The 26569-nt window shown below is 41.0% G+C and overlaps 4 protein-coding genes across 4 annotated transcripts; 2 read left to right on the top strand and 2 right to left on the bottom strand.

Moving 5' to 3' along the window:
* Window positions 1-496: 496 nt before the first annotated feature.
* On the top strand, window positions 497-2739 carry LOC105840903. The gene is made up of 7 exons (XM_036291185.1): window positions 497-516; window positions 766-964; window positions 1147-1335; window positions 1711-1840; window positions 2002-2154; window positions 2363-2448; window positions 2545-2739. The coding sequence occupies exons 1-7, from the start codon at window positions 497-499 to the stop codon at window positions 2737-2739; spliced, it is 972 nt and encodes a 323-aa protein (XP_036147078.1).
* Window positions 2740-3250: 511 nt separating this feature from the next.
* Window positions 3251-4035, bottom strand: LOC105840905 (putative nuclease HARBI1). Its single transcript, XM_028194742.2, has 2 exons — window positions 3843-4035; window positions 3251-3762 (listed from the first exon to the last, which is right to left on the bottom strand). Exons 1-2 carry the CDS (start codon window positions 3886-3888, stop codon window positions 3368-3370), a joined length of 441 nt encoding a protein of 146 aa, XP_028050543.2. The 5' UTR covers window positions 3889-4035; the 3' UTR covers window positions 3251-3367.
* On the bottom strand, window positions 3932-4746 carry LOC118644086 (putative nuclease HARBI1). The gene is made up of 3 exons (XM_036291178.1): window positions 4513-4746; window positions 4089-4418; window positions 3932-3946 (listed from the first exon to the last, which is right to left on the bottom strand). The coding sequence occupies exons 1-3, from the start codon at window positions 4744-4746 to the stop codon at window positions 3932-3934; spliced, it is 579 nt and encodes a 192-aa protein (XP_036147071.1).
* Window positions 4747-23981: 19235 nt separating this feature from the next.
* LOC118647041 (putative uncharacterized protein DDB_G0290521) lies at window positions 23982-24589 on the top strand. Its single transcript, XM_036291168.1, has 3 exons — window positions 23982-23992; window positions 24125-24269; window positions 24326-24589. Exons 1-3 carry the CDS (start codon window positions 23982-23984, stop codon window positions 24587-24589), a joined length of 420 nt encoding a protein of 139 aa, XP_036147061.1.
* The last annotated feature ends 1980 nt before the right edge of the window (window positions 24590-26569 follow it).

Raw genomic sequence — 26569 nt, 5'->3', positions numbered from 1 at the left:
GCTCCTCTTGTCACCAAACGGGGGCTATAAAAGCCCTCCGCTGGTGATAAGAGAGCAGATCTCCCCGGTCTAGCGAACTGAGCCGACCGATCCTCTTAGCGAATTGAGCTAAGCCTCCAGTAGCGGGATTCTCTAACGTCTTAGCGACGATTGTCGCTGTCGCTAATTATCGATGTTCGTCGCTTGCGCGAGCGACGGTATCGACGCAGCGTGATTCTGTAACTTAACCTTAACGATATTTATTGTTGCAAGATTCGTTATCTTGCGTATCGACAAAATTCGATAAATCTGACAACGTAGCAGTTTTCCACTAGTAAAAATCTAGTAATTTTCAGTAGATTTTACGAACGCAGACAAAAATAGAGCTTCAATTTATTCAAGTAAATAGAAATAACCTGTGAAATAACCTTACAAGAAAATAAATAAGTGATTATAAGGTAGAGAATTTATTTTGTATTGATTGATTGATTTTTAGAAGATTGTTAGAAGAAAGAATATGGCTCAAATTGAAACAATGTAAGTATTTATATTCGAAATATGTTTTAAATATATTATTTATAAATTTACTACATTATTAAGCAGAATTCTTGTCTGTACGTTTATATATATATGTATATATATATATATATATATATATATATAAACATATTTCTTTTGGAAAACTTTGATTGTATTCGTCAAGAAACGATTGAAAATAATTAGAAAGTCATTCTAACTCAATATTGCTGTAACTTACTTTAATAACTTAAAATTGTGTTTTTATAGCAAAAAAGCACGAAGTTCCCGGACGACATCTTTGCAATATACAAAGATGTTGGATTTTTTTTATCTAAATAAGGGCCTTGCCGAAGGTAAATTCAATGCCTTACATGGGAAGGAAGTAGCGCACAAAAAATGGGCAGAGCTAGCTGCAGAATTAAATGATATTCAAGGAGCAACAAAAACTGTTGAGCAATGGCAAGTGGTACGGTACATACTTGAATATTAATGTAGTATTATATGTAGTATTATATGTGTATACATGTATTTTGCTCAATTTTAAAGTAATTTAATTTTATGACAATTGAAATTATGCATTTTAATTTGGATTTGAATATATTGTTTTATGAATAAGAATAAAATAAAAATAATTCTATATGTGCTTAGGTATGGAGAGATTTAAAAAGTCGTACCTCTGTGAAGGCACGTGAATTGAGAAAGGCAAAGGCAATGACGGGAAATAAATCAATCAAGCAAACAGAATTATCCGAATTGGAAGTGCGAGTTATTGGGTTAGTAGATGTGGAATATATTGAAGGGAGCAAGGATTGTGCAGAAAACATTCCGGAAGAGGAGGTGTGTGTGTGTGTGTGTGTGTGTGTGTGTGTGTGAGTGTGTGTGTGTGTGTGTGTGTGTGTGTGTGTGTGTGAGTGAGTGTGTGTGTGTGTGTGTGTGTGTGTGTGTGTGTGTGTGTGTGTGTGTGTGTGTGTGTGTGTGTGTGTATACACCTATAAAGAGGAGCTTTCCAGTAAATGACACAAATCGACACAAGTCGCATCATTCTGTCTTTGTTGTTCACTAAAGTTAAAAAGACAGAATGCGATGCTTGTGTCGTTTTGTGTCACTTGCTGGAAAGCTTTCATAGATATTATAATTACTAATTTTATTATACATAACATTCATATTGCAAACATTAGTATGATAATATATATCTTTTTTTCATGTTTATAGTCTTTACAAAATGAATTAATTTGTGGAAACTCATCAGTATTAAAAGATATTCCACAAGTATTGAATATTTGTGATACTTTTTCGCAAGAAAACTTGCAAGAAAATTCACAAACTTGGAACGAAGATAGAGGTAAACATTTTTATTATAACATTAATTATATTAAAGTTAAAGAAATTTTTGAACTTATTTACAAGTGTTTTAATAAACCATGTATATTTCATTGCAAAAGTAGATTATAATACATAATTATTACATTACTTACATTATTTTTAATATATTTTTATTTACAGGTGATTTATTAGATACCATCGATATCGATCATATACTTGATGGAAATAAATCTGAAAGTGAGAACATTCCCATACAAAATGTAAATGAAAGACAGACGAAAAGAAAGACACCACGTGTATTATCTGTTTCCAAATTGACTCCACATACTGATCGTAACATTAATTTATCAGTTTCTAAAAGATGTAATAAGAATTTTAATAATGTTATAGTATTAAATAATGTTATATAGTACCAGTGTACACAAATCTAACATTTTGTATTATACAATAATACAAAATCTAAGATTTTTTATTATTGTATAATACAAAATGTATTTTTAACATTATATAGTGCGATTATATTGTTTATTTTTAATTGCAGCAAATCGTAAAAGATCTGTTAATGAGCTTTATTCTACAAAGGAGCAGTTTGAAAATATTGCTCAGAAGCAAGCTGATGTTATGATGGTAAGAGAAAAATTTCGAAAACTGAATTGGAATTGGTAAAATTTTTCTAGAATGTATGATATGATTATATTATAATTTTTCTTAAATATTATGTAGATACTTGCCGAAGCTTCGAAAGCTCATGCAGAAGCAGTTACAATAAATGCCCATGCCATGACAGAACTGGCTAAAGCTGCTAAAAAATTAGCAAATATTGCAGAAGTACAAGCTGTGAACGATGCTGAAAGGATACGAGTAATGGAAAAAGTCGTGCAAGTATTGGAGAATATATTGCCAAGCTACGTAACTTAGAAGGTAAGAAATGTCATATTTTGTTCATTATAAATGTGTAAGTAATACAATTATAAATAATATGTATAACTTAATTTCAGACTGGTTGTAGAAAATACAATTACAAAAAAAAAAACGGACAATAAAATACCGAGTTGACAGCAGTTAATTAAAAGACTGATTAAAACGACTATATTTTTGCAGGTTATGTAAAGTATATACCAAAGTTTAAATTTTAAATAAGTTTTATTTTATAAAAAAAATTGTTTTTATTTTATTATAAACATTTTAACATACCTATGTTAATTTTATAAAAGAATTATATGTTGCATTACATATTCATTTTTGTTTCATTTAATAAGTAAATATTACTACATTACTAAAAGATATGTTATTATAATTATTTATTTAAAACCATTTTTAAGGAATAAAACCTCTAGAATAGTTTATTTGAATATAAATTGTCAATTTAATAATAATAAATTATATTTTATTTACTGTATGTATATTTAAAACATATATATAATTATATGTTTTAAATATATATACCATTTATTGTATTTGAAAAGCAAATACAATAAATGGTATACTAAAATAAAGTTAATAGTATAAAAAGTAAAAGTAAAGTACAATTTATAATAAAGTCTAATTATCTTCCAAATCTTTCTGCAATGAGGCGATCTTGAATTCGACGCGCGAGTGCAAGTGGTCGCAGATTATTATTATCGTCATCATTATCGTCAATGTAAATATTGGGTACATTTACGTTTGCGTAATCTTCTAACGGATCATTTATACCAGCAGCAATTCGCATATTGTGAAGAACCGTACACGCATTTACAACTCTTCCTGCAAAACCAGGTTCATATTGTAAGACTCTGTGCTTAGAAAGACATCGCCACGTGCTTTTAAGTACTCCAAATAATCGTTCCACACAATTTCTTGCACTGCATAATGCCTCATTGTACAAGAATCGTGGAGTTCCAACAGGTTCATTAGGCAAAGGAGTTAGTAACCAGGGCTCTAATGGATATCCTGAATCACCTAAAAAAAGAAATGTTTAAAATTTGCAACAATATCAAACAAATATCAAACAGACATATATAATATCAACAAAAACATACCAATGAGATATGTTCTTCTTTCGCCACGATTATATGCACGCTCCATAACAGCACGCGCAGCAGAAACACTCCAAATATATGCATCATGTCTAGCTCCAGGAAATCTGGCATTCACGTTCAAGATCTTAAGATTCGGGTCACATATCTAAAGAAATTAATAAACATGATATTATAATAATTATAATTAATAAACATAATATTATAATAATTATAACATAATTGATAAATAATTGCGATTTCCAGTACCATTTGCACATTTATTGAATGGTATCCATGATGATTTATATAAGCTTCTTCATGTTCCCTAGGAGCAATAATTGCCACGTGAGTGCAATCTATTGCTCCAATTGCTTCTTCAAATGGTTGAGGAGCATTTTGAAATTGCTCTCTTGCAAGTTGTTTGGCTTCCGGAGTCATAGGAAACTGCACCCATTGGCGAAAAAGATGGTCATTTATTGCGTTTGTAACTCGATGAACGCATCTGCTAATTGATGGTTGACTCATTGAAATACCCCATTGTTCTCCTACTGGACGTTGATAACATCCAGTCGCAAATAATCTTATTGCAGACAGTACCTACATGTGACGCATATATTATTATACATAAACAATACAACTATAAATATGAGTTATTGTAAGTGTTAATATTAATTAAGTGGAAGAATATTACTTGTTTCTCGACAGACAGTCCAGTAATCCTTGTACGCAGCAAATGAGGTGCAAGTTCATCTATGAGATTTGATGTCAATTCCGGAGTCAAACGATATAATTCCTTAAATTCAGCATCAGTCAAATCAAATGAATCTTCTATTTCTCGTAATATATGTCGATCTGCTCTTCGCCTAAGGCGTTCAATGCGATTTTCAAGGTCCACTATATGTGCGGCAAGATAGGCATCAGCCATTTCGCAAATAATTTATTTATTAATGCTACCTGTATCTGTAAGTCAACAGCACAAATTTAAAATGAAAGAGAACACTTTGGTATCATTCAAATTTACTTATGTATTGCTAAGCTTACTGTTTTAACTTATATTAAAATAATCTCCCTAACCTAGCAGACTATAGCGGTGTAAACTGATAGTAATACTTTAATTAACTCTTTTAACTTTATATTTCCAATAATTATTTTTTTATAAACAAGTTGTATTATAAACCACTGCAAAATTGGTTTTGTAAAAAATAAATTTAACCTAACCTATATATGTATATATGTATATACAATATAGGTTAGGTATATACAATATATGTATATACAATATATACATGTATATATATTGTATATATAATATTAAATATTTTTTCTATAAAATTATTTAAAAAATATAAAATGTGCCAAGTATTTGAAAATTTATAAATAAATATATGTACCTAAAAAATATTATAATTATATACTTGTATGATGTATATCCACTGAAGATTTTACACAATTATTTTAAGATAAATCTTCACGACAAGTATCGTTAAGTAGAATAGCGAGACCTCCGAAACCCATCGTTAAGGTAGCGACAACTTTCGAAACGATTTGACTTAACGAGAGATGTCGTTAACTGCTTGGTACAGAATAGCGCTTAACGAAAATTATCGATAAGTACAGTTAACGATAGCGACAATCGTCGCTAAGACGTTAGAGAATCCCGCTACAGAGCACGCACTGAGTGCCGAACTTAACCTCACACCGGCTTCCTTGCCAGCGCGCACTAAGCGCTTCCCCGCGCCACACAGTGAGTGGCAGACCACCGCCCCGCTCGTTACCCGGATCCCGGTACGCGCACTGAGTTACCGATCCCGACCGCACACGGGGACCCCGCAGTGAGGGGAAACCGCCGACGCGGAGGATAATCCACGCGGGATGATTCTCGCCAACAACAACAGCTGATCGTCGAACAGCTGATCGCCGCGGCTACCGAGCCGAGCTCCGCGCCGCACCGCGCAGTCGCGCAACGCCGCGACCAATAGGAGCGCCGCCTCGCGCCGCAACACCGAAATTGCACCGCCACGAGCGCTATAGTCATCGAGACTGACCGCTACCGCCAATCGACGCACCGACCGACCGGTACGCAGGCCGTACGCCCGCCGCAGCCAATCCGGCACCGAGACTCTACGCGCACATGCGCACCGTGACACACGTCGCCACAGTGAATCGTCCGCGCCTCGCACAGCGAGATACTAGTTCATAAGTACTGTATATATTAGATAGGGACATTGTACATATTAGTTAGGGCTAGGATATAATAAATCTGTAGTGTTAAACATGTACGACTTGCCTCCGTTCATTCACTTAACCAGCCCGCCGCCCGAACCCTGAATTCCCGCAGCTATCTGTAGCCAATAGGATTCGAAAATTCACGGTTACATCCTATTTTACGCTTTTCCTGCTCTCCACTTTTATTTCCTACCTTGCCTCCAATTCCTCGGTTCTCCTGCTATACCGTCTACTTTCTTACCTCTATTCGCTTATCTTAAATTGCTTTATTTTATCTTACGCTTTGTATGGTACACGGTCTCTACGTACATCCGCTCACAGCCACACCAAGTCCTGTGTGGGTCTCATTTATCGGCGGTACTTATGACATGTTTTGTAAAAGAAACATATTTTTCTTTCGTGATGGGTAATAAGTTAATTTTCCCTTTGAACGCTGTGGCTATTTCCTTGATAATAAAATGTGAATCGTATCCGGATAAATTATGGAAGACTACCGGTATGTACAACACATTTTGATAATATAAGTTACAAAGCGAATGCGCGGGACCGCGGTAACAACCGGTCAGATGGCAATGATCGCGCACCCGCTTATCATCCGGCGCAAACGGTTTTTCACAAATATGACAATGTATCGCGCTACGGTATGCCTCTAATTGTTCTTCCGATAACGTCCCCATGGGGACATTGGCGCATAAACGAATCTTAACGTTATGTGCTAAATCATCAAGTTGCTTAGCAAACCACGTGACACAATCTTTATCGCGACGAAACCGATACACGGATAACGCATTATCGTATGAGCATCGCACATAACACGCTATGAAATACCTTGTGTTGTTGGTAGGCGTATGTCATCGGCTCCGTGTCAGGTTGCATCTTCCGCAGCACACATTCGAGATCGGCGTATACGACGAAGGGCACTCGTTCCTTGTTGTGTAAGTTGCCGAAGCTCAGCCACTTATCCTTTTCATCTAGTAGTTCGACAGCACATTCATTCAACTTTTGGCAGTCCACATTGTGCGATTGTAACTTTTTATCGGAACTGAAGTAATGTAGACATCTGTAAATAACAAAGAAAAAATATATGTTTACTGCTATTTGAAACAATTTATAAACACATTCATTAAGAATTATTACTTACCGATTGCAAATGTATTTTTTGCATGCGTGTTTGCTCAATTGCGATCCCACCAAGCAGGACAGATTTTTGATCCATGTGAAATGACCCACGTTGTCATCCCCTGGATCTTGCACGTACAAAAGATTGACATGCTCCTCCCTCTTGTTATCCGTGAGTCGTAGTGGAAAAAATGTATCCTCTTTGATCCCATACACGTTGACCGACACGTCGTTGAGTCTCTCAAATTTCCCAATATCTTTTAATGTAACAGGAAACTTGATGTTGTCAAACTTTAAGACCGTCGTATAATGAGGGTACGATGACACTCTTTCACTATGTTTCTCTGTGGGATATAGAACGGCGACCACTGACCATGCAAAGCATGCATTGTCCGTCGATTTTACGTTCACAACTGCTTTTTTCAATATTATTTCTCACGGCAATGTCACGTAACATCCCGCGTGTAGAAGATTAAACTTGTTCACGTTTACAGTTAAATTGAGAATTTGTGAGAGCGCCCACCCGCTATCGCGTTCTTGAAACTCTTCAAGCGACGCTAACGTGGGCTCGATGACACGCTGCTCGTACCATTCGTCTAAATCCGACGTTTGAAAGAGTTAACAATTTTTTGTGGTGATACTCTTATTAGCGTTTTTTTCAACAGTCAGGAATAAACTGTTGAACGCGGTGTTCACTTTTAGACAGTTCACTTTTGTGTCTTTGTAAAGCGTCTCGCACACTCTCGAACACTATATCTCCGGCGTCTTCGAGAAACTGCCGCGGCTTGATATAGTTAGTATTGATAACCGCAGCAGTCAGAACGCGATTCTCGAAAGCGGTATCTATCTCGCGCCACACGAGTCTTTCCGCGTTATCACTCGCGTAATCACCGCCAACGTGCACGAAACGTCTTTGTAATCTTGTCTTTTCGCCCTCGAGTTGCGCGATTCTCGCCACTAATGATTGTTTATATCTGACGGCGAGCCGAGGACGCTTGACGCGGCTATGATCCTCGAGCCGTTGTATACACTCATCATATCGCTGCAACCACGTAAAACACTCGCCCAAAGTAGCGACTCTGTTCGCTTGCTCCAAGAGCTCGCGTTCCTCTAAATCGAATTGTTCCATGTTTTAGCATCTTTTCGCACTTTTTAAATTACGTTACATTCTTCAACGGGGCACTTGCACGTGACACGTCTACATGATTTGCAGTGTCGCACCGAATCTTGCACTTTATAGTGCATTTGCTTGCATTCTTTTTTGCGCCGAATGAAAACACACGCTCTCATCTTATGCTCAAAATTATCATTATTCTCATTATCTTTATAATCATAACGATTGCAAGCATTAAAAAATCCTTGTACCTGTGCAGCATATTTGTTATTTTAGGATTTTTTAAGAGCACTTTAACCATGTTATTTATCAACAATTTGATACACCTTCCAATACCAGCAGGAATTTTAATGTACATAATATCGTATGTACATAGCATCTTTTCAGCGATTTCATCATTCGGACACTGATTCAATATCATGATATACATTTCCTGTCTTACGTGATAAGGCCAGGGATAATTAGATTCATTCTTCATACACACTATATGTATCGCAACGCGTTCAAGCGTTCCACGTATACCAAGTTCTTGATCGCGTATAAATTGCACTGGTGATATTCGTTTATTGTTCAGAACATATTTGATATCTTCAATATCCTCCTCATCCATGTTATACGGTTATGTATTTAAAATCCTTACAAGCCGCACACTGGGTACATATTGCGCGGAATTATCACGTACATAGATTGACGGCAATTCGAGCAAGCCCGATGATCCAAATTTTCCAGCCGATCCGTTCGATGCTTCCTAACAGCACTCATCCCTTCTCTAATGTCCCACATGTCAATCATACACTCGCCACAGAGAGCTAGAGCACCACCCGTAGAATAAAAAAAAAATATCGCGCAATGTTCGGAACGTTCGTTTAATTTGAGAAAATCTTCGTGTGAAACAAATTTTTCCACGCGATCGACAAAGTCAATGGAATAGCTCGTAGAATCACTAACATCGGATACTAAACTGTCTTCATCATCCTAGTAGGAAATTTCAAAATCATCAACTATCATGTCTTCATCGTTGGAGTTTTCGTAATCACTGCCTGCGATATCAATATCTTCTTCATCGTCCGCGATATTCGCAATTTCTATATCGTCCGCGATATTCACAATTTCTATATCGTCCGCGATATCCACAATTTCTGTATCGTCTACGATGTCCACAATTTCTATATCGTCCGCGATATCTATAATTTCCACTTCATTTAACTGATTAGCCATTCTTCAAGTTATAAATTTAATTCACGATACTTAGGAATTATTTCACTTTGATTCGCTCGGGTTGGAGACTTCACGCTTACTGAGGCACCGTGCTCTTCCGGATCAATTATATTTCACTCTTAGTCCTTTGTCTCATGCATTTGTTTATAGTTATGCATAGCTTGCCGCTTAGAGCTGCCGGGCGATAAATGTCGATCAAATGTTTAAATATTTTAGCTGTGTTGGTGCTCACTACCGATTCATTATCTAGAAATTTAAGCTGTTGAAGGTTCGGCGCTCCGTGCGATAAACATTCGCTAATTTGTTTATAACGAGCCGCTATCTCTAACAAGAGCGCTAAGCAGGGAGATAACGCCGCGACAGGAAGAAACGTTTGAATTACAAGCTGCCGACGGTTCGGCGCTCCGTGCGATAAAAAATTTGTTTATAACAAGCCGCTACCGGATATGGTTAGCGATTTTTGTTTATAATTATTCTAAGAGCTGTCGAATAAATTTATCAGCTGCCGACGATTCGGCGCTCCGTGTGATAAATATTCTTAGAAATTTGTAATTGTTTATACCAGGTTGCAACTCGCATATTATTTTACTTAGAAATGTTTATACTGATAAGCGGCGACCGACTAGTATTTGTTTCAAGTTACTACTCCTAGCCGCAGGGCCTAATTATATATCAGGTTGCAACTCGCATATAGTTTTACTTAGAAATGTTTATACTGATAAGCGGTGACTGGCAAGTAATTGTTTATATCTGGTTACAACTGACTTGTAATTTACATAAATGTTTTTACTGATAAGCGGCGATCGCAAGTAATTGTTTATATCAAGTTACAATTGACTTGTAGTTTACATAAATGATTATACTGATAAGCGGCGATCGACTGGTATTTGTTTATATCAGGTTACAACTAGCATATTGTTTACTTAAATTGTTTATACTGATAAGCGGCGACACTCGTATGAGTGACGTCATCCCCCCTCCCCCACATGACGTCATCCCCCTCCCCGCAAATACCCCCACCCCCCTCATTCCCCTCGGAGCCCCGTAGTTAGAACCATCCTCCTATTCCTACTTGTAAGTATAAGTGTTAGTGCAAGTGTATGTACAGTGCAATGTGTAAAAAAGTAAATAATAATAATTTTTTTTTAGTACGTGTACGTAGACGCCGCAGCAGCGGGTCTTATTCTACAACAGATTAGATGTCCAGATACCTACTAGCAGGACTATTACAAGCATTCCCCTAGGAGGAGGTAGATTGATTTCCGTTCGCGAGTCCATAGAGCAAGAAGTAAGTTTTAATATATATATATATATATATCCGAATTGACCATACGAGTGGTCAATCAGCTTGTTTCTTTGTCGGACAATGTTACGGAAATATTGTTTCCAAAATTTTTTTTTTTACGTTAATATATCCGGATACGGACACTTATATATATATATATATATATATATATATATATATATATATAAGCGTATGTACTTAAATATAAAAGAATTTTTAAAAAAATTTAATTATTTTTTTTTTAACGTACAATTAATCCTGAAGATATCCGTGTCCGCGGATATATTAACGTAAAAAAAAATTTTTGGAGACAATATTTCCGTAACATTGTCCGGCAAAGAAACGAGCTGATTGACCACTCGTATGGTCAATTCGGATTTGCTGACGTCTTAGACTTGCGGCGTCTATTTGGCATGAAGCCGCTCATGGATCCAGACCAAGAGTTCTGGATCTAATTATTAAAATATTTGTCAGATTTTTTTATAAATGTGTACTAATGTACTAATATGTACTAATATGTAGAACAATATGTACTAATAAATGTATTAAATATATTTTTGTTCTTATATATTTTTGATTTTCCTTTTCACACTTTCCCATTCCTCACAATACTATCCTTGCATGCGCACAGTCAGGCCTATTCCTTTCAGGAATGGGGGTATAGGCATACGTAGAAAAGAATAAACGGAGACGTTGAAAAGGGACGGACGATATAACAGGTATTTCCTTCTCTCCCGCACGCAGGTGTGTGAGAGAGAAGTAAATACCTGTTATATCGTTCATCCCTTTTCAACGTCTCCGTTTATTCTTTTCTATGTATGCCTATACCCCCACTCCTGAAATTTGGAACAGTTCTCGGTCTAGATATACTTGGTTTGTTCGCGTCGCCATGCTCTAACATGCTCCTACTCACTCCAACGCATTCTAATAGGTTGGCGTCATCGGAATCAACGTATTGGAGTGCGTTGGGGTGAATAGGAACATGTTGGGGCATGTGACGCGAACAGACCTACTATGTCTATGCGCCCAATACTATCCTCCCACCCGTCGCGATACCTATCCTCTCGCTCTTTCTCTTTCATGCGCTCCCTTCTCTCGCTCTTTCGTACGCTCTCCTTCTCTCGCTTTTTCAAATCGTATGTTCTCGCTCCCACCCACCACGATGTTATTCTCGCTCTAACTCCCACCCATCTCAGTACTATTCTCTCACTCCCACTATCATGGTACTATTTTCGCTCTAACTCCCACCCGTCTAGGATACTATTCTCTCGCTCCTACCTATCGCGGTAATATCCTATTCACCTATATATGTAATGATTATATTATCCCTTATTTTAAAAAAACGCGTTATATAAGTAAATAAATATTTGTGATTTATTCTTTTATAATATTTATTTTATTTGTATTTTATAATAATTACAATTATAATAAAATATAAAAAATATTTGTGTTTATGTGTATATTTACGTTGTATATATTTACATAATTGAAATTTATTAAAAGCAATAAGTTTAAAACACATAAGTTTTTTACTGGTTAAAAAATATTTATATCATATTTATCACTATTAAATAATGAAATTGAATTAAATCAATGGCGGGCCCCAGCGTCTGCTTGAAGGTAACCCCCTACGGCGGCGACCCGGCGGATTCTTAAAAGCAGCACTGAACTGTTTTCTGAAAAAAGAAAAATAGAAAAATTTTTTTATTTGCAGCATTTAACAGAAGATATACGTTAGCGCTAGTTAACGTAAATATACATACCTCGAATTATTTATTGAGTGCATACGGGGCACATGTTGCACGGAAATATTTGGTATAGTGAGAGCTGACAATTGGTACAAATCCGATGGTTTATAAAGCCGAGGTATTCCGTTTTATGCTCCCTGGTTGCTGTTAGGGATCCATAGTCGGTATCTGACATTTGTATTGTGCATTCTGTGTCATATTGCCCATGGTGAAAAATAAAAATAAATGACGCACTTTTCGCTGAAAATGCGACCGAAGTTTCCCATATAAAAATGTTGTTTCAGTAACGTCTGTTTCGTCCTCATTTTGATTACTTTTGTAGTCTGAATCGTCAGGTAGCGTTTCATCATGTTCGCTGAAATCGTTGTCGTCAGCATTGTCGTTGTCGAAATCGTCGTCGTCGGCATTGTCACAACGATCGCCGTTGTCGTTGTTAATTTGCGCTGCCATTAGTCGCTCGATTTCAATTGCGGCTTCTTGAAAAATTTGATCAACCATATTCATGGGTTCGTTATTTATTTCGAAAACGTTTTCAGCCATTTCACTGCACTGCTTAATACACTGCTTATACGGAACACGTTTTCTGGTGAGAACTGACTCTACATTTTGGTCTGCAACCCCTCTATATGTCTTAGACCCCATAAGGTGCTATGGGAAAATGAATTGGCGCCTATGAGACGTTCAAGTTTTCTTTGGGTGAAAAATATTAGAAAAACAGCAGTTGCGAAATCAGTTTCCCAGATAAAGATCAGTGATATGTATCTAGGATCGCTTTCTAACAAGACACCTTGGTGACAAGTATCTAGAGCAGGTTTTATTGCGGTTCCTTCAAAAATACGAGTTCGAATGTATTCATTTGGCAATAAAACTCATGGTTTCGGCAATGAACTCTACCCCTAGATACTTGTCACCAAGGTGTCTCATTAGGAAGAGATTCTAGGCAAATATCGATATGAGATCTTTATGAGGAAGCGGCGACAATTGATGCCAAATTATATATTTTTTAAACCAATGAGAAGCACGCATTGCAGAAACGTGTTACGACGTGTCAACCAATTTTATCGGAAACCATGCGGAATACTTTTATGTCTCAACGTTTTAAATCGGTGCCAAAACTGATGCCGCTAGTAAATAAGCATGTCACGATAATTGCAGGTGCATTCTTTTTAAGATTATGTTAGTGTGAACAAGAGAATGTATATATGGCGAGAGCATCCCTTAGAACAAAGGATAGAGAGGTAACAGTCGCGGTCAGTCAGTCAGAGGGTGCGTGTGCTAAAACGAAATTAATTTTTATTTGATTTGTAATCGTAATAATGAATAGTGAACGAAGTGTATTCGTAATATGGAAAACTTCGAGCAAGTGGAACGCGAACTCTTGGAACAAGCTGACAAAGTTGCTACATTGGGCGAATTTTTTGCGTGGTTGCAATGATGCGATAAATGCATCGAACAGCTCGAGGAACGCAATCGTACCAAGTGTCCTCGGCTTGCCGTTGGACAGAGACAATCTTCGGTGGCGAGAATTGCTCGACTCGCGGGTGAAAAAACGCGACTGTAAAGACGTTTTATGCACGTCGGCGGTAATTACGCGAGCACTAGTGATAACACGAGACTTGAGTGGCGTGAAATAGATACTGCATTCGAGAGTCGCGTTCTGACAGGTGCGGTGATTAACGTGCGTCACATCGAACCTCGCCAATTTTTAGAAGATGCCAAAGACATTGTGCTCGAGCGAGGCAATAGACATACATGACAGTGTAAAAGTAAACACCGCGTTTAATGATGAATTTGTAGCGGGTGAAAAACGTGACAATAAAAGTATAAATACAAAAAATTACGGACTTTTTTAAACATCTGACTTAAACGAATGGTACGAGCGGCACGTTATAGAGCCCACGTTGGCGTCGCTCGAAGAGTTTCAAGAACGTGATGGCGGATGGGTGCTATTGCGAATCTTAAATCTGACTGTTAACATAAATAAATATAACCCTATGCACGCGGGATGTTACATTTAACTACCGGAGGATATTATGCTGAAGAGAGCGGTGATCATCGTGAAATCGACTGACAATGCATGCTTTGCGTGGTCGGTGGTCGCTGCTCCGCATCCCGCAGAGAAACATAGTGAAAGAGTGACATTGTACCCACATTACAGTACGATTCTGAATTTCGAAGATATGGAATTTCCAATTGCGCTGAAAGATATTGGAAAATTTGAGAGACTCAACAATGTGTCAGTCAACGTTTGTGGGATCAAAAAGGATAGAATTGAAAAATATAAAATTCTTCCGCTGCGACTCTCCGACGTGAAGAAAGAGAAGCACGTCAATTTATTATACGTGCAAGATCCGCGTGACGACAACATAGGCCGTTTCGCGTGGATAAAAAATGTATCCCGCCTCGTGAGCTTACAATTGAGCAAAAAAGAGCACAAAAAATACATTTGCGATCGGTAAGCAATAATTCTTGTATAAAATGTGTTTATAAATTTTTATTTAAAACATAAAATAAAAGCTTGTTTGAATTTTTACAGGTGTTTACACTATTTTAGTTCTGAGAAAAAGTTGGATGCCTACGGCATAGATTGCACAGCGTTGAATAACTGTGCCATAATATTACCTAACGAGGACGACAAGTGGCTCCGGTTCGAGAATTACAACAACAAGGAATAACTTCCTTTTGTCGTCTACGTTGATTTAGAGTGCGTACTGCGGAAAACAGAACCGGATACAGGCAACGCGTCATACACATATCAGCATCACCAGGTATTCATCAATGGATATTACATGCGATGTTCGTACGATACGTCGTATCCATGTATCGGTTTCACCGCAGTAATGATTGTGTCGCGTGGTTCGTCAAATAACTAAAAGAATTGGCTCATAGTGTAAATAACATATTATCTGCTAATGTCCCCATGACAGATTTAACGCGAGACGAGTGGGATGCATACCGTAGCGCAACACATTGTTACATTTGCGAAAAACCGTTCGCGTCAGATGATAGACGAGTACGCGATCATTGCCACATAACCGGTAGATATCGAAGTCCCGCGCATTCAAATTGTAATCTAAATTACAAAAATTCGTTTTACATTCCAATAATATTTCATAATTTATCCGGCTACGATGCGCATTTTATTATTAAAGATATAGCCGCAGCGTTTAAAGGGGAAATAGACTTGCTTCCCATCACAAAAGAAAAGTACATTTCGTTTACTAAATATGTTAAAAATACAGAAGAATACAAAAATGGTCGAAGAAAATGCATAAAATTACGTTTTATCGATTCATACAAATTCCTTAATACGAGTCTGGATAAATTAGCATCGTTTTTAAATAAGAACAAACTTCAAATTTTACAATCTGAATTTAAAGACATCAGCTGAAAAATTTAATTTATTAACACGGAAGGGAGTATTCCCATACGCATACGTTGAAAAGTTGGAGGAAACGTGTTTACTGTCACGCGAATAATTTTATAGTTCTCTAATACCGGTAACACGGTATCTGAGAACGGTTACTCTCATGCTATTAACGTATGGCAACGGTTCTCCGTTTAAACACTAGGTGAATATAGCGATATGTATCTCAAAATTGATGTTTTGTTGTTAGCCGATATTTTTGAAAATTTTCGCGATAAATGTATGGAAAGTTATGGACTCGATCCTGCGCATTATTACACTCTCCCCGGATACACGTGGAATGCTATGTTAATGTACATGAAAATTACTTTTGACTTGCTTACAGACATTGATATGGTCATGTTTATCGAACGCGGTATACGCGGTGGCCTTAGTCAATGTTCTGGTAGATAGGCACAGACTAACAACAAGTACATGCAGTCGTATGATCCATTGAAATTGTCACCGTATTTAATATACTTCGATGTGAACAATTTATACAGATGGGCAATGTGTCAACCGCTGCCGTATGAAGATTTTCAGTGGGTCAACGACGTGTTCAAATTTGATGTATTATCAATCGCGCTCGATTCACCAACAGGCTATATCCTCGAGGTCGACCTTGAGTATCCACAACATCTTCACGACGCGCACACCGATCTACCCTTCTGCACCACGCGCGATAAGCCGCCTGGTATGCGTCAGGAGAAACTTCTCGCGACGCTTTACGATAAAAAGCGCTACGTCATCCATTATCGTAACTTGCAGCAGTGCATGCGCCTGGTCTTCGCGTAACGCAGATACACCGCATATTACAATTCGAGCAATCTCCATGGCTCTGTAAATACATAAACTTGAACATACAGTTCCGAACCCTCGCAAAAAATAATTTTGAAAAAAATTTATATAAATTAATGAATAATGCAGTATTTGGCAAAACCATGGAGAATGTGCGCAATCGCGTCAATGTAAAATTGCTAACAAAGTGGAAGGGTAGATATGGTGCGGAGGCAATGATTTCTAAACCAAATTTTCATAGTCGTAGTATTTTTGCGGAAAATCTTATTGTTATTGAATTGCGTAATCTCGAGGTGAAATTCTGTAAGCCTATTTATGTGGGCATGTGCATACTCGATATTTCTAAAACATGTTTATATGAATTTTACTACGAGTACATGATGCCTTTATATCGTGACAAATCTAGAGTTATGTATACTGACATGGACAGCCTCATTTATTACATTCAATGTGAAGACATATATGAAAACATGAGGCGTGACATACATAGATTTGACACGAGCGAATATCCGATCGACAATGCGTATGGTATCCCTCTCAGTAACAAAAAAGTTTTGTTACTGAGAGGGTTACTATACCGGGCCTGATGAAGGATGAGAATAATCGCGCCATTATGACCAAATTCGTGGGACTTAGGGCGAAAATGTATGCGTTAAAGGTGAATGGAAAAAAGGACACAAAAAAGGCTAAAGATGTAAAAAGCAATATTGTGACACGAACTATATCCTTCGATGATTATACGCGCTGTCTCAACGAAGATATCGAGTTGACACGTCGCCAGTTGTGTATAAGATTCAAACTACACCAAGTATATATGGTGTCGGAAACGAAAATTACTCTGAGTTCTTACGACGATAAATGGTATCTCGTACCGGACTCGACCGATACGTTACTGTGGGGACATTATCAGAATTACCATTATAAATATGTTTTTCTTTTATACGTTTTGTACTTGTTATATCATGTATTTCACATTACATATATTTTTTTTAATTATACATTTTGCGTTTCACGTATTTTATAGATTACATTTTATGTATTTTAAATTTTACGCGTATTTTATAATTTTACATTTTACGCTTTATGTTATATATATATTTTACACACATATATATATATATATATTGTCACGACTTTTCCTGACCGGAAAAGCCGCGGGCAAAAAGTCGCAAGACTGATAGGGTAACCGATACCCCCGATGCCGTGTTTGTCGCGCTCGAATCTCGGCCACACGCTATCGCGAGGAATTGTTGGGCGCCAGACGCGCTCGACGACGCGTCAATTCGCGAAAGTCGCTACACCAAGGTGTCCTCGATCCTCGCGCGACAATCTCGACCAGCTCTGCCTAACGGTAGAGAGGCGGGGCGAATCGTAAGGGAGCAGGCGACGTCTGAATCACGAAGGGGCGGACGACACACCAGAAAAATCGACACCGTATTTAATAAGGAACAGTCTTTATTAAGAGTAAATGTAAGGCGTAGACAATGATATCACGGGACGCGACATTCGCCGTTCCGACAATGCGGCACCATGGCGCGAATCAGATCAAAATAAACGCGAACGACACGCGGGCAGCTCCCGCGGTATGCGCGCGGCCGACAAGGACGAACGATGGAATTCTACACACACTATGAATTTCGGATGTTCGAGCGTGCCGACACTCCCGGCAACGATAGAACGCGACCGCGTGGCTCACGGGGGTCACAAAGCAATCGCCGGCTGCCGCCGCACCCTACCCCGTCGCGAAACCAGAAGTCCCGTCCACCCGCTACTCGCGACGCGATACTCGCGCGAGGGCTTTGCGGCGCACACGATCGAGGGGAACCTCCGACGGAACCTGAGCGTCTTCACAACCGTCCTCCCCGTGGCTCGGCGCGTTGGCGTTCCGCCCGCTTGCATCCGACAAATTCCCAATTAATCACGCGTACGTATGACCGCCCCGCGGCCCACGCGAATCACGCACTAACACGAAAACGGATGCAGAACGGACTCGGGGACACCCCGCTAGCCAGCAACCGCTTACACAAAATTATCCTGGCAGGCCACTTCACCGATAAAGTCCAGGGCGAAGTCCTCCCTCGTCTCTAGGCTCGCCCCGTTCGCTCTCGCTGAGGCCTCGCACCAGTCACACCGATTCACACCCAGTCACACCGTGCCAAACTGACATTTCTCTGGGTTTAGGCGTAGGCGTGCCTCGCGGAGTCGTCGGAAGACCTCGCGCAAGATCTCGAGGTGTTCCGCGAATGTGTCATTTACGATAATGATATCGTCTAAGTAGACGAAAACGTGCAGCTCGAGTTCCGGCCCCAGAACCGCGTCCAGCAACCGTTGAAAAGTCGCGGGGGCGGAATGGAAACCGAAAGGCATTACTCGGAACTACAACAGCCCCTTCCCGGGGACGGTGAACGCGGTCACCGGGCGACTCGCGAGGTCGAGGGGCACTTGCCAGTACCCGTTTTTTAAATCTAGTGTGGTCAGGTACCGGACCCCGCGGAGCTTATCCAGGGTCGCCGTAATTTGGGGCAATGGGTACGCGTCTGGCTCGGTGACCTCGTTCACGCGTCGGAAGTCTACGCAGAATCGCGGCTTTCCGTCCTTTTTTCGGACAATTACGATTGGAGAGCTCCAGGCACTGCGAGAGGGTTCGATAATCCCTTCGCGGAGCATCTCCTCAACTTCTTCATCAATGATCGCTTGCATGGCCGGATTTTGTGGGCGGTATCTTTGCTTTATCGGCGGTTTTTTACTCGGATAGTGTGCTGGATGCGGTCGGTGGGGCCGCGCACGGTTTCGAACAGGGGTAGTTCGTGGCCTAAGAACTCGCGGAGTTGTTGCCCCTCGTCCGACGTGAGAACCTTGAAGGTGGTTTTGGCGATCCGTTTTGGTGCGGTTGTTGCGGCGTGTTTTATCGGTGGCGGGGAAATAGCCCGGCGCAGGCGGGCTCAGAAGTCGACGTCGATTAAGACTTCGGCGTTAAGGCCCGGCATGATCTGGAAATCATGCCATATCGCGGGGCCGGCTGTTGTGATTGGTAGAGTCATGTACCCGGTCACGGAGGTGCTTGACCCATTTGCGAGATGCACCCGGCTGGTGGCGGGTTTTGTCGCGAACCCGGCGGTGTGCAGCAGGGCGGCGGCTTTGGCGCCGACGAACGAGGCCTTGGACCCGGTGTCCAGCAATGCGAGGAACGAATGGCCCCGTATTGTGATCGGCAGGTGCGGTCGCGGCTGATAAATTATTCTGAGGGACGGGGCGCGACCGCACTTCCCTCGGCCCTGGTTGCGTTTCCCGGCGGCGGGTGACATTCCTTGGTGAGCACCCCGTCTTTCCCGCATTGGGAACAGAATTTTTGCGGTATCCGGCGGCATTCAAAACGCGTATGACCTCGCTGTTTGCACCGCCAGCAGCATTCGTTTTTATTATACACGGCTGCGGCGGTGGAGCTTTCTTTCGGCGCGGGTTGTCGCGCCTTGCATTGCTCTTCGAGAGATTCGTATTCCTCCGCGCGTTGCAGCAGCTCGTTAGTGCGTGATATATCCTTGCGGCGCACATAGAGCTTGTATCGTGGCTCGAGGTTCTCATATAGGATATCTAATTGTTCAACGACGGTACCCCCCTGCGCGTCTTATCATGGTTAGCAGTTCGGTTGCATATTTTCGATATCTTTCCCCGTTTCGCTGCGTGCGGTTTTGTATCTCGCGCCGGAGTTGCGTAAAATAGCGGTGGGGCAAATAATACTCTCGGAAGTCATGTACGAAGTCGTCTCACGTCCCCCAGGTTTGCCGGTTATTCCGGAACCAGAGTAGGGCTTACCTTTTTAGTAGTTCGGGTAGCCCGCGTAACAGCTGGTGGTTGCTGTATCCGTATTCGGTTTTTAATTCGTCGACGCGTTCGAGAAATGACATGGGGTCTTTCCCGTCGAAGTGGCAATCCCACTTCCGGATTTGATTCATCACCTTTGCGGGCGTTTCCGTCGCATTTTCTACTTCCGGGGTGTCTATCGTAATTCGCGGCGCGCTCGTCGAGGTCTCCGGCGGGGGCGACATGTCGGTGAACTCTTCGGGGTGATCGGTAATGTATTCTCTGAGACGACGGCGGATGATGTCAAGCGTACCGTGTGTCTCGAGACCGAGCTGCTGTAGCCGTAATATCAGTTCGGATTTCGGCGCGAGATAGATTCACTGTTTTGGCATTTAATTTCTGGTCGGCTACGATTCGTTGCCTCACGGCAAGACCTGTTAGTCCCTGTTCGGACGCCAAATGTAACGACCGTTTTTCCTACACGGACGTAGCTCGCCGGGATCTAGAGTAAGAAGAGTCCTGAGGCAATGAATCGTTACCGATGGTATCGTGAATTTTTATAAGTATATTTTAACGAATATGTACAGATGTATTTACAATATGTTTAGGATGGCGTGACGTTTCGGCGTCAGCTGTTTGCGCGATTCCGCGGGCGGCGTTCGGTGGTGCCGGCGGGGTATGCGGCGCGAGGTCAGGTGGTATCCCGCTGTGCCGAGCGAGAGTTCCTGGGTGCGGGAGCGCGCGGCGTGATGGGCGCTAAGCCGTGTTCACGCGGAGCTTAGGTGATCGCTGGCGCGCGCGGCCGATGATTTCCCGTCTCGCGTCGGAGATGCTGGATAGACGGTTGCTCAGGAACGGCACCGGTCCCCGAGAATGCTCGAGAGAGACGGAGAACTCTCGATCTCGTGTATCCGGGCCGTGTGCTAGGATGGTATGAGCTGCGGCCGAAACTGCCTCGGCGAAGGCGGAGAACACTCCACCCTCGACTGATGAGCTCAGGACAAGGAGATGAGTCGATCGTGGCCAAGAGCGCTTGGCGAAAGCGGAGACTCTCCACTCTGCTTCTTGATCGCAGGGCTTCTCGTCGTATCGGGCGAAAAGGATTGCCGGAATACGGTCGGTCGAGAAGTGACTTGTTCCTCCATCGGGACGGCCTTTTATACCCGTCCGGGTGGAGGTTCGTAAGGTTCCGAGAGCGCTCGGGTCCCTCCGCACTTGATCCCCTCCGCTGATCGGGCGAGCAGCGGGGCAGGTGCGCGGATCGTCGGAGATGTCTATCGTTGAGACGTCTAGCTTTTTATGACGGGCCGGTGCCCGTATAGCGGCCCGACGGGTGTTCGGACGATGGAAGCCGGTGGACGGGAGGTTCGTTACAAAGTAGCAATAAAATGTATTAATATTATAAAATTTTTGTCTTTTTTTAAAGAGTATAAAAAATAAGTAAGGAAATATTTTATTTACAGTGCATTTTTAGGGCTCTGCTTTATGACAACAGTCGGAACAATATATGATGTACTCGTATCTAAAAGAAAAGTAAAGAATAATGAGAAGAACAAAATTGATGACAGTAAGCATATCATATAAAAAACCGCTCAACATTTTTATTTTAATAAGTTACTTTCTATTTTAATGTACTACGGATATTATCTTTTACTTTTGGAGGATCGGCTTTTTTTGAACGATTTATTTAGTTTTAATGCTAGAACATTTTTGTCCTTGTCAGCGATCTGAACGACGAAGAAAACGACATTGCTCCATCGCCTAATATTAAGCTTTCAGTTGGGAAAGAAATGAGTAGTTATTTTTTTACTGTACTTTAACTTTATATTATTGCTTGTTGTTCCAAGGAACACTGTATTCAGTGTTTATAACAATTTCGATAAACGATCTAATGCCCGGGTACGCGACAATAACGTACCAGTTATATGAATTAATGACCGAGTGAATCGGGCAATGACAAAGACCGCGAGCGATAATTTCGCACAAAAAAGTTTATTTTGTTTAAATAATATTATTAATATCGTAAAATCGCAATAAGCGAGAACGCGACGATTCCGGCTTAATACGGTAAAACTAATAATAATTTAATATTGGAAGACACCTTATGGACGGGCCTAATTATTTTGTGAGCGTAATAACGCTAAAGTTAATTAATTTCGATAATTTTCAGTTTGGCACAGAGATTGCATTAATGGCATCTCATTGGCCCACGCATGGGCATAGTAAGGATCAAACCGGAATCGACGCTGTGAATATACCCTATTGTGCGGTATTTCCAGAACGCGCATGTCATCCGGAAATACCAGAGAGAGAGCATACGAGTGTGAAAGAGAAATAACCACTCGACGCTTCCCGATTGGACAATGAAATCAGAAGATACTGAAAGCGCCAATCGGAAGGCGCCGGGTGGGAAGTGAATGCGAAACGTAACGATCGAGATCCAGACAATGGAAAAGTCTGCCTGTAGCACTCGAAGCGTACGGACGTGGTGCGAGACGCGTTCCCGCGTTATCGAGGCTTATCTAAATCACGCGAGTCCGGACCGGATGTGCGATTTAAGTACGCGCGTAACCAATCTGAAAGGACTCGGAAGCAAGCATTTTTTCCGCGTGATTCGTGCGAGCGCGTAAAAGACCCGCATCAGATATACGAAGGGCGTTGCTATGCGAGAGGCACGACCCTTGCGTAACGATAGAGCCACACGTAATTAACGCGCCTGCCGATCGTGCGACGTGTGAGTGTGTGCGTGTAAAATGCTTTCAAAGCAATAAAGCAGAGTAATGTGAAAGTGTTGTGTAGTGATTATTCCCTAACCCATGCTTGGGCGAGTCCATTCTGCAGCGGCCATATTGAGATACCGCGAGATGACAGACCCGGCGACGACCTGTTGCATAATCCAGGGACATCCCCAAGGCGAACCTAAAGGACTTCCTCGAGAGCGGCAAGACGTCCAAACATTCAACTAAAGGAACTTGCGACATTGGGACCTACGCATAAGGGCGAGGCCACACCCTGGCAGCGGGGACAATCACCGACCTGGCGACCGTTATTATTACATAATTAAGTAAGATAATTCCAAGTTTCTTAAGATTTTATTAATCGCGACAGTTTGTTCGGTCACAATCTAACTCACAACCACGGAAGCTTCTCGCCATGTGAAAAGCTTTCGGAGCTACACTTGTTATTGTACAGATATTATCTTAATATATTTGGTGCAATTAATAAATTGCTAACTAATTAACTTCAAATTGCATTAAAAACACTCCACTTATAATGAAACCAACAATTGAAAAATCATTGTGTGACGATAGGGTATCGTCACGACCGTAATGGTCTCAAGACCGCTTCTATTTCGCGCTGCCGTCACCGCCGATAGCGCCACTCCCCTACGGCCTTGTGGGCATCCCCTCCACTACCGTCGCCTGTCTCGGCACATGGAGTGGGGATGTCCGAGCGGTATATAAAGCCCGGCCGTTAACCAGGAAGGGATTTCAGTCCTGACCAGGGGGTCTATTCTTGAAACGAGGACCCTAGATGTCGTATGCAATATTGTATGTGATAGCATACTTGTTTAGTCTTTGTTTTAAGAATAGACCCCCTGACCTTGGTACGGATACCTCGGTGTTTAACCGAGCAAGAATGTGCCCTGACCACTTCGAGTGTACTCGAAGTTTTCTTGAGGCCAGAGCGTACTCTTTCTCCGCCGGGCGTGCTCGGCGATCCCAATTCGAGAGTAAGGGTGTTCCCTGACACGGTAGTGTGTTCTCGATCCTGAGGTGTACCTTGCAGCTGTCAGCAGGAGCCGACGCTGCACCGATCCGAGACCTCCGAATCAACGTGGCGAGGATGGACGAGGCGCCGAAACAAACGCTGACACCGAGGCCGACGCCGACACCGAGGCCGACACCGACGCCGAGGACAACGCCGACGCCGACACCGAGGACGACGTCGACGCCGAGTCCGACGCCCGACTCGGACATATCAGTACAACCAGCAAGCCAGGCACCGACGGACGAGCCGAGGGAGGATGACTCACCGGTTCCGCCGACTTAGCCGGCAGCTCAGTTCGATGGAGGGGACGAGGGGAATCCCGGCGTACCCCCTGCATCGCGTTACATCATGCTGTGACTCAGCAAAGACTGAACTTAGTGCGCGTAGAGACAGTGATCTGTGCAATTTAGTTATAAGCTTAGACACATAAGTCATTAGTTGTTTAGTATGTATATATATATAGGTATACAGTGTGCTAATTAGATTTAAGATATATTTTATATATTGTTATTAAGAACACTCGCAGCGGCGAGACCGCGTGTAGTTAATTGCGTTAAATCCGCACTATATTCTTCTAGATTATTATATTCAGTATTATTATTATATTTACTAATAGTATTTGCAGCGGCAAAAACCGTACGTGATATTTAACATTATATTACATATTAATTAGGAGTTCACATTGTAACTGTGATAATATTTTTATATCCAGTATTGCCATAGCGGAAGAATCGCATATTGTTTACTTAACGATAAATTCGTTTAAATAATTACATTATTCATTGTATTATTGATTATACTTAACGTGTTTGTAGCGGCGAGACCGCATATATATAGTTTATTTGATATTAAATTCATTTTCTTATAATAGCATATATTAATCTTAAGCTAGTTCATAACGGCAAGACCGTAACAGTTTATATTCAATATTTTATCATATTTCTCTTAATATTATAACGTTAGGCATGCGTTAGCGGCAAGTCCGTATAAGGGCCACCGCACAAACTCTTCCATAACGCGTTACGTTACGTTAAGTACTCCATACGAACCTAAGTTGTACTTAAAATTTAACTTAAATCAACGCACAAAGAAATCCTTAACGTAAGAACTTAAGAACTTACGTTAAAAGTTTCTTTGTGCGTTGATGTAAGTTTAATTTTAAGTATAATTTAGGTTCGTATGCAGTACTTAACGTAACGTAACGCGTTATAAAAGAGTTTGTGCTGTGGCCCTAAGTTTTGTAAAGTTTATTATATCCCTATTAAGGGCCACCGCACAAACTCTTCCATAACGCGTTACGTTACGTTAAGTACTCCATACGAACCTAAGTTGTACTTAAAATTTAACTTAAATCAACGCACAAAGAAATTCTTAACGTAAGAACTTACGTTAAAAGTTTCTTTGTGCGTTGATGTAAGTTTAATTTTAAGTACAAACTTAGGTTTATGGAGCACTTAACGTAACGTAACGTGTTACGAAAAAGCTTGTGCGGTGGCTCTAAGGTGGTTACTGCGATAGCAAAAACCGCGTCGCGTATATATATTTTATAAAAATTTACACACCCGTATTAACCGATACTCATATATTTGGATTAAACAAGCGTCGCGACAGTAAGCGGCGCATCGCGAGCGCAACAGCGCATAAATTACATATTATATTTGTCGTGCATGTAAATAAATGCGTTATAGCCCAACAAAGACTCTCGATCCGCGATACGTGAGCCGTGTGAGCATGCGTGAGAGCGAGAGAGTGAATGGCGTGCGTGCATGCATAAATAACTATAAATACATATTTGCGTTAAACGGCAATGCCGTAAATAAAGTTTTATTTGATTATATGTCATATATTATTTGTCACGTTCCGAGAAACGCCAGTAGTAAACTCCTGTACTCTTCCTAGACAGAGACAGACATAGCCGAGGACCGCGAGCGGCTTAAGACCCATGAGGATCAGGCAGCCGGCGATTTGACAGGTCGAGGTTAGGTTGCCCATGGTCAGAAACACGCGACACGATAATCATGTACGCGAGGCGAATCAATCGCGAGATTACGCTCGAGATTCCCCAAACAGTAGTCCTCTACTGTAATATTCAATGGTGGAATACGATTTACCACTTATTCATAACGATAACAATATCGGAAGGACCGGAGGGAATCGCGACCGTTCTCTGGCAGGTTTACGACGCTACGACAAGCGTAACGGAACATTTTACATAGCAGACGCATAATTCTGCGTTAATTATTAATTTGCATTAAATATTAA

The sequence above is a fragment of the Monomorium pharaonis genome, chromosome 1, assembly GCF_013373865.1.
Source record: "Monomorium pharaonis isolate MP-MQ-018 chromosome 1, ASM1337386v2, whole genome shotgun sequence".
Classification (NCBI taxonomy): Eukaryota; Metazoa; Arthropoda; class Insecta; order Hymenoptera; family Formicidae; genus Monomorium; species Monomorium pharaonis.
This window is presented reverse-complemented; position numbering and strand designations above follow the sequence as displayed.